The 13,596-nt window shown below is 48.2% G+C and overlaps 2 protein-coding genes across 2 annotated transcripts in view; both read left to right on the top strand.

Moving 5' to 3' along the window:
- LOC144602868 (pre-mRNA-splicing factor ATP-dependent RNA helicase DHX16-like) overlaps positions 1–13,596 on the top strand; it is a 783,352-nt gene that overhangs the window by 517,764 nt on the left and 251,992 nt on the right. The gene's annotated exons all lie outside the window — the stretch shown is intronic.
- Positions 1–13,596, top strand: part of LOC144602714 (zinc-binding protein A33-like) — an 80,016-nt gene that overhangs the window by 21,345 nt on the left and 45,075 nt on the right. The window contains exon 7 of the mRNA XM_078415852.1: positions 11,229–11,251. Coding sequence (XP_078271978.1) covers positions 11,229–11,251 — 23 coding nt within the window. The remainder of the gene's footprint in view (positions 1–11,228; positions 11,252–13,596) is intronic.

Below are 13,596 nucleotides of genomic sequence, written 5' to 3'. Positions count from 1 at the left end.
TACTCTGGAGGTATGTAGGTTAATTGGCTGGGTAAATGTAAAAATTGTCCCTAGTGGGTGTAGGATAGTGTTAATGTGCAGGGATCGCTGGGCGGCACGGACTTGGTGGGCCGAAAAGGCCTGTTTCCGGCTGTATATATATGATATGATATGATAATTACTAAGAACGTAGTTGTAAGGGAAGCTGGGTCTTTTTTCCTTCCCTAGACATATGGGGGTAGGTTTTTGGCCGAGTGACCCAGGATATTAGCATGATGGAAGGAGAACACTGACAAACTGCACATTATTTATAAAATCCTAAGTTGGGGGGCTAATGGTTGAGAGTGGATTTATGATTTGAGTTAACAACATGTGCATTTTTGTGGTTTTCTTTTTCTGTGAGACCGTGTAGGTCTCAAAGGGGGGAAATATGGGAGATAATACGATATTATTTTATACATTAGACAATGTTGTTTAAGGTTTGTAACTACTTAGGCATTAGGCGCCTCTCTGTAACTAATTAAGGCGCTCTAGACATTCCTTACCCTTGACACGTGTCTGTAACTGCTGCTCAGGAGGAGGAGAAACATTGATGGATGAACCAGGATAGAAGACAAGGGTGAAAGGTGACATGTGAAGAAATACAGACATCCATCAATGAGTGGGGTGATTACTTGAAAGTTTAATGGTGGCAGAGTGGAAGGCAACATGTGAAGAAATACAGACATTCATCAATGAGTGGGGTTTAATGGTGGCAGGGTAAACAGGGTGACTGCAAAGAGATGAATAACTGTAAAGAGGAGTATGAGGGCGAGATAAGGAAAAGAAGATAAGGCTGGAAGAATCCTATAAAAATAGGCTGCCCGATGTACTAAGTGGGCAGTCAGATGGTTGACATCCTGATTGTTCCAGCCGTTGTTTGCAAATAAAGGCTTTTAACTTCTTGAAGAATTCTCAGTGTCATCTGCTTCATTTTGAACAACGGTAACCACGACACTATCTCTCTCCCACCTCCTACCTCCGCTACATCGACGACTGCATTGGTGCTACCTCCTGCACCCATGCAGAACTCACTGACTTCATACACTTCAACTCCAATTTCCATCCTGCCCTTAAATATACCTGGACTATCTCTGACATCTCCCTCCCGTTTCTGGACCTCACCATCTCCATCACAGGAGAAAAACTAGTGACGGACATTTACTACAAGCCCACCGACTCGCACAGCTATCCCACCCGGTCCCCTGCAAAAAGTCTATCCCCTACTCCCAATTCCTCCGTCTACGCCGCATCTGCGCCCGGGATGAGGTGTTTCAGACTAGGGCTTCTGTGATGTCCTCGTTTTTCAGAAAACGGGGCTTCCCCTCCTCCATTATAGATGAGGCTCTCACTAGGGTCTCTTCTACATCCCGCAGCTCCGCTCTTGCTCCCCCTCCCCCCACTCGCAACAAGGACAGGATCCCCCTCGTTCTCACCTTCCACCCCACCAGCCAGCGGATCCAACATATCATCCACCAACATCTCCGTCACCTACAACAGGACCCCACCACTGGCCATATCTTCACATCCCCTCCCCTCTCTGCGTTCCGCAGAGACCGTTCCCTCCGCAACTCCCTGGTCCACTCGTCCCTTCCTACCCAAACCACCCTAACCCCGGGCACTTTCCCTTGCAACCGCACGAGATGCAACACCTGTCCCTTTACCTCCCCCCTCAACTCCATCAAAGGAACCAAACAGTCTTTCCAGGTGAGACAGAGGTTCACCTGCACCTCCTCCAACCACATCTATTGCATCCGCTGCTCTAGATGTCAACTTATTTATATCACCCCCGTCCTTTACAAGCTCCACTGGCTCCCCATCCCCCAGAGAATCCAGTACAAAATCCTCCTCATGACCTGCTGCTGCCAACCTCCTGTCCCCCCCCATCCGGACCAAACTCAGATCCTGGGGGGACATGGCTTTCTCCATCGCTGCTCCCACACTCTGGAACTCACTACCCCAAACCGTCAGAGACTCCTCACTCACCACATTCAAAACATCACTGAAGTCTCACCTGTTCAGCACTGCCTTCAACCACTGACCGTCACCTCACCTTCTGTCTCCTTTTTCTGTTCGTTTACTTATTTATCTATTTATTTTCTTCTCTATGTTCTAGAAATCCCTGTAAAGCGTCTTTGAGTGTTTGAAAAGCGCTATATAAATGTAATGCATTATTATTATTATTATTATTGCTCAGTCCGTTGGCCCAGTTCATTATGATCAGTTTAATCTTAGATAACTTTCTTCACTCTCCACGATGTCTCATGAATATTAGTCTCATCCACAAACCTGCTAGTCATGCCACTCACATACACATCATTTATCTAATCATTTGTATAAATAGGGACCAACAGTGGACTCAGCATTGAGCATTGTGGTACACCACTTGCGACAGGCCTCCAGTCTGAAAAACAACTCTCTACCTCCGCCCTCTGTCTCCCACCTTCAGGCCACATTTTTACCCATTCGCTAACTACCCTGGATTCCATATGTTCCATCCTTCCTGATCAGCCTACCTTAGAGGTTGCTGCTATCAAATTGCTAATCATACCTCCGACATTCACATCCAAGCCTTAGAAATATAACATAAACAACAGTGAACATCTGAGATGTTCTGCCCTAGGAGGTAGTGATAGGTCAGCTTATTGGCAATAGGCAAAGTGAACACAGATGGATATTTGAAGGATAGCAAAATTGGCGGTTATGGAGAACTCACATAGAACAGGAATTGGTGCCATCTTAGATCAGTCAGGATCACATTGAATGGCGGAGCCGGCCTGAGGAGTGGAGCCTACTCCTCCTGCTATTTTCTTGTGATCTTTAGTTCTTTCATACCTACAGCATGATAAACCTTACACGGCGTTGAATGCGGCAAAGATTGACAATACTTGTCTCTGGGACAATGATTTTGCTGTGCGTGGTGAGATTGAGTAGACTAGGCCTGTTTACTCGAGAGTTCAGGTGTATTGGAGGAGATCTCAGTGAAACACAGAGTTCTTACAGGGCTCAGTGGGCTGGATGCAGGGAGGATGTTTCCCGTGACTGAGGGATCTGGAGAGCGGGCACTCTCTCAGAATGTGGGTTGCACCATGTAGGACAGAGATAAGGAGACATTACTGCACGCAGAGACTGGGGAACGACCCTGCACCGGTGGCTGTGGAGACTCAGTCATTCAGTGCTCTTGGACCTGAGAGCCATGGTTGTACAGTACAGAGTCCGGCCCTTCGTGTCCAAGACCATCCTTTTCCCAGCTATACTAATCGATTTCCCCACATTACCGGCATTCTTCTGCACCTCACCTATTTAAGTGCCTTAGTGATTATATCTCACTCCACCCCCTGCTCTGTAGCATGTTCCAGATATCACCCACTCTCAGTGTAAATCTATGCACTAAACCTCTCGTTTGTTTGTTCCTGAACTACAGACAAAACGGTACACGATAGCGCAACGATTTTAAGCCCAACTTACTCACCTTCATCCTTTTGGTGCTAATGGAAGACGTTTCATTGAAATCGGTTATATTTTTTAAGTTATTCGCATTTTAAAGTTTAAATCTATCTCCTAGGGAGGGAGAGGGGAGGAGGGAGGGAGGGAGGAAGAGGGAAGAAAAAAGTGGGGTTGAGGGGGAGAGGGGGGGAGGAGAGGGTGCTGCACCAATGCAGGAGAGGTTTGGGCCCAACGGGTCCACTTGGTCTAGTAAAATCTAAATCTCAGATCCACTTTCAAATTCCTTGTTCTCAAGATAAACCTGCACTCTCGTGATTTTGTTATCCCTGCATGGGAATAATGTTTTAGATAATTACCCTGGATCCTGCTGCAGACTTTGACACCCTTCCCCACTATCCACAATTTTTGCTTCCTCCACAAACTTACTAATCACACCTCCCACATTCACATCCAAGCCATGGACATATAACATGAACAGCAAAGGTTGCAGCGCTGATCTCTGCTGCACACCAACAGCCACAGTCCTCCAAGCAGAAAGATCACCCTTCTACCGCTACCTTCTACCTCCAACCACCAAGCCAATTGTGGATCCATTTCACCAGCTCGCCTTGGATCCCACCTGCCTTCACTTTCTGGACCAGCCTTACATGCGGAACATTGTCAAGTCTCTCAGTGAAGTTCATATATTGGTTCATCATGAGATCAGTGTGTTCTTAGTTGTACACACCCATTAAACCCACCCGTGAATCCGCTTTCTTTCAACAACCCCAAGTCCCCACCCATTCTGTCTAACACCCGATCATTCAACCTCTGCTTCCTTCCATGGTCCAAGCCACCCCTCCGTCTCTCTCACCCTCCACTCATACAAACAGGAGCAGGTCATCTGGCCCCTCACGTTTGCCCCCATTCACTATGATCATGGCAACTCCAACCCACACCTCTACCTCCTCTTTAACAACCTCAACTTACCGTTCTTCTGAATATCCACCTGCTCCGAACTGCCTCCATATCTGAATAACCCACTTCACTCCCCCATCCCCACCACAATCTCGCAATCCTCCTCACTCTCCACACTTGTCCTCCCCGTCCACCCTCCCCACCTCACGAAATTCCCCTCTCCATCCCCGGATAAAAAGTCCGGGAGAGATGTCTGTTGTTCACCCGATGTGGTCGGGGTGAAACCCCGGCCAAGGTTTCAGTTGTCTGCCCGCCTGTGCCTGAGGCCAAGCGGCCTCACCCCTTGTCTCGGGACCGCGCTGCCCGAGTCTCCCCCCGACCCCCAGGGACTCTCTGATTCTCTGCTTCTCCCCCCAGTCTCCGTCACCCTGGATGTGGAAACAGCGCGTACGTGGCTCGAGGTGTCTAATGATCGGAAGAGGGTGAGACTGACCTGGACCCGGAGGAGTCTCCCTGACACCGGGAAAAGATTTACAGTCAGTGCGTGTGTGCTGGGATCGGAGGGATTCACATCGGGGAGACATTACTGGGAGGTGGAGGGGAGTCAGTGGTGGAGTCTGGGAGTCGCCGCAGAGTCTGTGGAGAGGAAGAGACCGGTCACACAGACCCTGGAGAATGGAGTCTGGAGCATCCAGCGGTGGTGTGACGGGTTTGATGCATTCACCTCCCCTCCATCCCGTCTCCCCGCCCGTCCCATCCCCGGGAGGGTGGGAGTTTATCTCAGTTACAAGTCCGGGACAGTTTCATTTTACGACGCGGACACCAAGTCCCATCTCCACACCTTCACTGGGAATAAATTCACGGATAAACTTTTTCCTTTCTTCGGGCCTTCTTGGGATGGAAACTGGCTGAGAATCTGCTCCGGTTCCGCTCCGGGTGTGTAAAAGGGTCGGGTCCCGGGACTGGCGTCAGGAGCGGGGCTCAGGGGCTGTGGGGCAGAAACCCGGTGGACAACAGGTCGGCGGCGAAAGGCTCCCATTTAATCCCCAAATTCCGCGGTAAAACCACAGTGAGCGCGGAAATAAAACCGGGAGGAATGTAAATGTGGGAAGAGTGAAATAAACAACAAATAAAGTCTGTTCGTTTATAAAGAATGAAATAAATGGTCACTCGTTTATTTAGATGCAGGTCAGTTTTATTGGCGAGAAGATAAAACAATACTTCCCTCTCGTACATAAACTTGAACTAACTTCTGGCTTACTGGTGCCAGCCTTTATTGAGGTAAGAAATCGTGTGTTGAACTAACAGCCAGTAAGTCCTGGCCAGTAGCGCTACTCCCAAATTCAAACTATAACCAATGGCAGGGGACTGCATCTCAGCAAACACCCCCCCCCCCCCCCCCCCCCCCCCCCATTGCGAACAAAGCGCCTCAGCCGCAGACTGGCGCGTAAAGCAATACATAGCGCCACAGACTTGGTGCGTAAAGGTAATACACACAGCGCTGCCGGTTTGGCGCGCAAAGGTTTGCAGTACAATATCCTTTATTGTCATTGTACAAGTACAAAGAGATTTTGATTGCCGCTTCCATATCGATGTTATCAAATCAAATATTTAAATAAATCACGGCGAACATATAAACAACAAGAAGGAAAAAGAAAAGGGGGAACAAGGTGGGTTTTAAATATAGCGCTATGGCCGCAGCGCTGTGGGGTTTAAATGTAGCGCTGTGGCCACAGCGCTCTGGGTCACAGACTGTTCGGGAAAATCCACGTGTAACAAGTGTGACCATCCCCGTGGGGTGCTGGGGGAATGAGACGCTGAGGTTCAGGTGAGTTGTTAAACTACAGCGGCATCTGCTCCATTAGATGGACTTAGTTTCGTAGTTTAGTTTAGTTCAGAGATGCAGCTCTGAAACATCCCCTTCGGCCCACCTAGTCCGTGTAGACCATCAACACTATGACCTTTACCATTAACACTATCACACACACTGGGGACGTTTTAAAATTCTGAACTGAGCCAATTGACCGACAAATTGACTGCGGGTTCAGCAGCAGCCGCGGCGGCGGATCAACAGCTCCCGGACAGTTTCATTTTACGACGCGGACACCAAGTCCCATCTCCACACCTTCACTGGGAATAAATTCACGGAGAAACTTTATCCTTCGTGCCTTCTTGGGATGGAAACTGGCTGAGAATCTGCTCCGGTTCCGCTCCGGGTGTGTAAAAGGGTTGGGTCCCGGGACCGTCGTCAGGAGCGGGGCTCAGGGGCTGTGGGGCAGAAACCCGGTGGACAACAGGTCGGCGCTGAACGGCTCCCGTTTAGTCCCCAAGTTCCACGCAGTAAAAAACCCCAGTGAGCACGGAAATAAAACCAGGGGGAATGTAAATGTGGGAAGAAATAAATAAACAGCAAGTGAAATCAGAGCTGTCGATCCGTTCATTTCAACGTGTTAACTGCGTCCGTCAACAGAACAGAAACACTTTTGTGAAAATATAAAGATTGAAACAATCGCCCTTCCCTTTTATTTATTTTTTTAATTGTCAAAAAATACTTTATTCAAGAAATAAATATATACAAAACATGTTCCTTCCAAAACTCCATCCGACATTCTCAGGGGCTATACACACATTCAATACAGATATTCAATACACCACTTACACAAAATTTACCCCCCCCCCCCACCCTTGCCACTCATGTGGCTCACTGGCGTGGAATCCCTTCCCTTATTTGGAGGGGCGTCTCCACCACACCCTGCCCCCCCCCCCACGTCCAACAGCAGAAGGACCCTAGACTGTGGCCCTCTCCCACAGAGCCTTGGCGTTGGCTGCACCAAGCTTCAGTGCGTCCCTCAGCACGTACTCCTGCAGTCTGCAGCGGGCCAGTCGGCAACATTCCCCGACGGATATCTCGCTCCCCTGGGAGGTCATCAAAGCTCGGGCAGACCAAAGAGCGCCTTTCACCGAGTTGATGACCTTCCAGCAGCGCTCGATGTCAGTCTCTGAATGCGTCCCTGGGAACAGTTCGTAAGTCCTATGTGACGGAGATGTTCAGAATAAATCGTGACAGGGACCCCTGCAAACCTCTCCAGACTCTCTTGGCAAATCCACACTCTGCGAAGAGGTGGGCAACCGTCTCCTCTCCATAGCAGCCGTCCCGAGGGCAGCGTGTGCTGGTCGTGAGGTTCCGGCAGTGCAAGAAGTATCTGACTGGGAGGGCTCCCCTCACCGCCAGCCAAGCCAGGTGTTGGTGCTTGTTGGTGAATTCTGGCGATGAGGCATTTTGCCAGAAAACTGGGCAGTCTGCTTTGGGAAGCACGCCACAGGATCCATGGAGTCATTCCCCTGCAATGCCTGCAGGATGTTCCGTGATGACCATTGCCTGATGGACTTGTGGTCAAAGGTGTAGACAATAGGTGCAGGAGTAGGCCATTCAGCCCTTCGAGCCAGCACCGCCATTCAATGCGATCATGGCTGATCACTCTCAATCAGTACCCCGTTCCTGCCTTCTCCCCATACCCCCTCACTCCGCTATCCTTAAGAGCTCTATCCAGCTCTCTCTTGAAAGCATCCAACGAACTGGCCTCCACTGCCTTCTGAGGCAGAGAATTCCACACCTTCACCACTCTCTGACTGAAAAAGTTCTTCCTCATCTCCGTTCTAAATGGCCTACCCCTTATTCTTAAACTGTGGCCCCTTGTTCTGGACTCCCCCAACATTGGGAACATGTTTCCTGCCTCTAATGTGTCCAATCCCCTAATTATCTTATATGTTTCAATAAGATCCCCCCTCATCCTTCTAAATTCCAGTGTATACAAGCCCAATCGCTCCAGCCTTTCAACATACGACAGTCCCGCCATTCCGGGAATTAACCTAGTGAACCTACGCTGCACGCCCTCCATAGCAAGAATATCCTTCCTCAAATTTGGAGACCAAAACTGCACACAGTACTCCAGGTGCGGTCTCACCAGGGCCCGGTACAACTGTAGAAGGACCTCTTTGCTCCTATACTCAACTCCTCTTGTTATGAAGGCCAACATCCCATTGGCTTTCTTCACTGCCTGCTGTACCTGCATGCTTCCTTTCATTGACTGATGCACTAGGACACCCAGATCTCGTTGAACTCCCCCTCCTCCTAACTTGACACCATTCAGATAATAATCTGCCTTTCTATTCTTACTTCCAAAGTGAATAACCTCACACTTATCTACATTAAACTGCATCTGCCATGAATCCGCCCACTCACACAACCTGTCCAAGTCACCCTGCAGCCTTATTGCATCTTCCTCACAATTCACACTACCCCCCAGCTTAGTATCATTGCTAAATTTGTCCTGCCCCAACTTCCTCCCATCGTACAATCAGTCTGAAGAAGGGTCCCGACCCGAAACATCAGCTGTCCATGTTCTCCAGCGGTGATGCTTGACCCACTGAGTTACTCCAGCACTTTGTGCCTTTTTTTGTAAAGTGGCATCTGCACTTCTTTGTTTCTGCATCTTTACACTGAACACTTGCAGCCGAATTACATTCATTCCCCGAGACGGCAGCGTGCGCAGTAGACATGCGTTTTGAACCAGGAAGTGGCAGAGTTAAAATGGCTTCGGAAGACGAGGCCGGGAGTTGGACCGAGGAGGCAATTTGTCCCATCTGCCTTGATTTCTTCACCGACGTGGTTACACTGGACTGTGGGCACAACTTCCGCCGCTCCTGTATCGCACAGTGTTGGGACAGTGAGGAGAGAAACTCCTGCCCGGAATGTAGAGAGGTGTTTACTGACCGCAACCTCAGGGCGAATCGGGCCTTGGCGAGACTGGGTGAGAAAGCTCGAACACTGAGCCTGAATCGGAAAGAGAAGGAAAGTAAACTTCACTGCGAGGAACATCAGGTAGAACTGAAGCTGTTTTGTGAAACTGACAAGAAGCTGATCTGTGCGGTTTGTGCAGCTGGGCGGGAACACAGAGATCACTGCTTCCTGCCGGTAGATGAAGGTTTTGAAATCTACAGGGTAAAAGCAAACCGATTTTGATGCCATCATTGTTTAATTCTTATGTGTATGAAGAAACTGCAGATGCTGGTTTAAACCAAAGAGAGACACAAAATGCTGGAATAACTCAGCGGGTCTGGCATCATCTCTGGCGATGATTCTCAGACCCATTCTTTCTCTCCAGAGATGCTGCCGGTCCGGCCGAGTTACTCCAGCATTTTATCTCTATTATTGTTTAATTCCTTCTTTATTGTCTAACCCTTTTATTCTCTGATTTTTGAACACAATCCCAGGATCAGGTTAAATCTTTCATCCAGTCTCTCACAATAAAGCAATCAGGGATCCAACAAATGGAACAGGAGATTTCCGGAGTTTTGGTGAGGCTTTCCAGTTTCGATTTCCTGATCATGTGTAGATTTGATCCCTGTGATACGTGTAATAATAGGGCAGCGCAGTGACACAAGCAATGCTGCCGTCGCCAAGTTCTGGTGACCGGGTTCGATCCTGACCTCGGGTGCTGCCCGTGTGGTTCACGCCTTCTCGCTGTGACCGCGTCGGATTCCTTCCGTGTCCCCAATACACGCTGGTTTAATGGGCAATCGCTGACTTTAAATTATCCCTGAGAATATAGGTGGTGAGCAAATTAATGGGAATTAATGGGGATGAGAAAGGGGCAGTGAACTGGATAAGGGGAATGGGGTTGATGGGAATATGAGATTACTCTCATGACATCTCAGAAGCATTTAGACAAGCTCTTAAATTCTCAAGATAATCAAAGCTATCGATAAAATGTAAGTAAATGGGATTGGTGAGGATCCATACAGTGGCCAGTATGGGTATGGTGGGTGGAATGGCCTATTCCTGCGTTCTATGCCCAGATATTGATTGGCCAAATAATATTTTCCATATAGTGAGGAAACACAATACTGTGACATATTGATCTTCACCTTTCATTTCACAGAAACAGTCACACAACCTTCAGTCACAGATCACATCCCAGTTTGCTGAACTGCACCAGATTCTCACTGAGAAAGAGCAGCACGTACTGGCAGATATCCGGGAGGAAGAGAAGAAGATTGTGAATAGAATGGAGAAAAATCTTCAAGAGATTCAAGAGAATTTAAATCCCATTGAGACCGAAATCAAAAGCTTACAGGAACAGCTGGATCGAAAAGACAATGTGACATTTTTGAGGGTGAGGGGTTACACTACAGTTTTGGCGAGGTGAAAGTGCACGGTCACACAATGGTGGGTGACATTTGTGAAATAAATGCCACATTTATCCGTGGTTCAGAGCTGGGTCAATGTTCCCTATGTCCCAGCAATGTGCAGCTGTTGTTCCAAAACTAAATATTTTTTAGGGCGGCACGGTGGCGCAGCGGTAGAGTTGCTGCCTTACAGCGAATGCAGCGCCGGAGACTCAGGTTCGACCCTGACTACGGGCGCCGTCTGTACGGAGTATGTACGTTCTCCCCGTGACCTGCGTGGGGTTTCTCCGAGAACCTCGGTTTCCTCCCACACTCTAAAGACGTACTGGTATGTAGGTTAATTGGCTGGGCAAATGTAAAAAAACCACTGTCCCTAGTGTGTGTAGGATAGTGTTAATGTGCGGGGATCGCTGGGCGGCGCGGACTCGGTGGGCCAAAGGGCCTGTTTCCGCGCTGTATCTCTAAATCTAAATCTAAAAAAAATCTAAATGGCTTCCCTCATAGTGTGTGGGAGCTCAGCACTGCCTGCAAACTCCTTGGGAAAGAGTTGCTGTGATGTTCTCAGAGTTTGGAAAGGGGAATTCTCAGAGGCTTGTGGCAATTTGTGTGAAATTCCCACTGTCGGGATGAGGGAAGTCCATCTCAGTTAATTGTGATTTGTGTTTTATGTCTTGCAGGAGGAAGCTGGTCGCAAGATGAGGTAAGACTGAAACACTGTATGATTTTGTAGACCAGCTCAAAAACATGCTGATGCTCGATTGACAACCAGTCATTAAATATTTGCAGGGTTCGTGATGAAGTCAAACCACTGTCAGTTGTAGGTGGTACCTTGCCGATCGAAAGATTTGATAACCCGTTTTGGCTCAACACCGTATTTAGAGAAACAATTGATACTATCAAGCAAGGTAAAACTTCATCCCTTTCCATTGTTGGTGTTTGATATCTTTATTTAATACTGAGATGCAAAAGGTTGATGTTATTGATGAATTGAAGGGAAATTGAAATGTTGTTCTCGGACAGATTCATCTAAGCTGGGAAGCATCACAGAGTCAGAGAGCGATGCAGCTCAGAAACAGGCCCTTTGAGTGCACTCGCACATGCCGACCAAGTAGCCCAACCAAGCAAGCCCCACTTGCCTGCGTTTGGCCCACATCCTTCCAAGTCTTTCCTATCCAACTACCTGCCCAAGTGTCTCTTAAATATCGTAATTGTACGTGCCTCGACCACATCCTCTGGCAATTTGTTCCACACAGGAACTACCTACTGCTGCAAAAAAGTATGTTTCTCAAGTGCCCATTAATATTTCCCCTCTCACCTGAAACGAATGTCGTCCAATATTAAATTGGAAACATATTTTGGCTATTCATCTTATCTGTGCACCTTATACACGTCTATAAACGTCAGCCTGATAGGCCCCAAAAACAAATGTCCCCACCTGTGCAATCTTTACTGACAAACCTCCCAGACCCGATAGAATCCTTGTAAAACTTCTTGCACCCTCTCCAGTTTACTAACACCCGCATTGTGTCAATGCCTGCAGTTAACATCCTGACATATGAAAGCATGAGCGACAAACACATTCTTTTCCACTCTGCCCATCATGTTTCCATCTTCCATGGCACTGTGCCCCTGCACCCCGAGGTCTCTTAGTTCCGTAAAGCTCCCCGTTTACTGTGTATGTCCTTCCCTGGTTTGTCTCAGCAAAGTGCATCGCCTCACCTTCACATGGATAAATCCCACCTGCCGTTCCTGAGCCCATTGGCCCAGTTCACAGGGATCCCATTTACTCTCAGGTAACCTTCTTCACTCTCCACAATGTCACCCATTTTAGTTTCATCTGCAAACTGACCAACCCTGCAACCTACATGCACACCCAGTCGTTTATATAAACAAGGAGCAACAGTGGACTCTGTGTCCAGTCTGAAAAACAATCCTCCACCAACATCCTCTGTCTGCGACCTTCAGGTAAATGTTGTATTCCATCGGCTAGTTCACCCCGGATTCCATGAGATCCAACCTTCCAGAGCGGCCTCCCATGTGGTGTGTAGAAGTTGCATCTCTCAGAGAGCAGTGGATATCTGGCATGTTGTGCACAGGGTGGTGGTAAAAAGCTGAGTTATTGAATACGCGCAACTTGGCTACAAATAAATATTTGATAGATCGAAAATATAAGATAATGGGGAACTCACACAGAAGAGGAATTGGTGCCAGCTTAGATCAGCCATGATCACATTGATTGAAGGGGCAAGCCTGAGGAGCGGATCCTAATCCTGCTCCTGTTTTCATCTGTTCCTGTGTACCGATAAATTGACAGACAAACGGAGGAAATGCAGCAAAGATTAACAATACTTGTGCCTGGGCCAATGAGTTTGCTGTGCGGGGTGAGATTGAGTAGACTAGTCCTGTGTACTCGAGAGTTCAGGTGTATTGGAGGATCTGTTTGAGGGGTCTGGAGAGCGGGCACTCTCTCAGAATGTGGGCCGCACCGTGTAGCACAGAGATAAGGAGACATTACTGCACGCAGAGTCTGGGGAACCTTTGGAATTCCCTGCACCAGCGGCTTTGGAGACCCAGTCATTCAGTGCTCTTGGAGCTGAGAGCCATTGTTGAACATCACAGATTCAGGCCCTTCGACGCATCGCGTCCATGACCACATTTTCCTCTTTGTCCCGCCCACCTGACATCAGTCTGAAGAAGGGTCTCGACCTGAAACGTCACCCATTCCTTCTTTACTGAGATGCTGCCTGACCTGCTGAGTTACTCCAGCATTTTGTGAAATAAATACCTTCGATTTGTACCAGTATCTGCAGTTATTTTCTTACATTATCCCCAGTGATACCAATCGATTTGCCCACATTGCATCGGTATTCTTCTACACCTCACATATTTCATTACCTCAAATACAGTGATTATATCTCACTCCGCCAGCTCCTCTGTAGCATGTTCCAGATATCACCCACTCTCAGTGTAAAGAAAACCTAGATCTCCGATATTCTTTAAAATCCCTTGCTCTGAAGTTCAACCTGAGCTCCATTGTTTTGATAT

This window comes from Rhinoraja longicauda, chromosome 19 (genome assembly GCF_053455715.1).
Source record: "Rhinoraja longicauda isolate Sanriku21f chromosome 19, sRhiLon1.1, whole genome shotgun sequence".
NCBI classification, from domain to species: domain Eukaryota; kingdom Metazoa; phylum Chordata; class Chondrichthyes; order Rajiformes; family Arhynchobatidae; genus Rhinoraja; species Rhinoraja longicauda.
The sequence above is the reverse complement of the archived record's forward strand: the minus strand, read 5'-3'. Positions and strand labels throughout refer to the sequence as shown.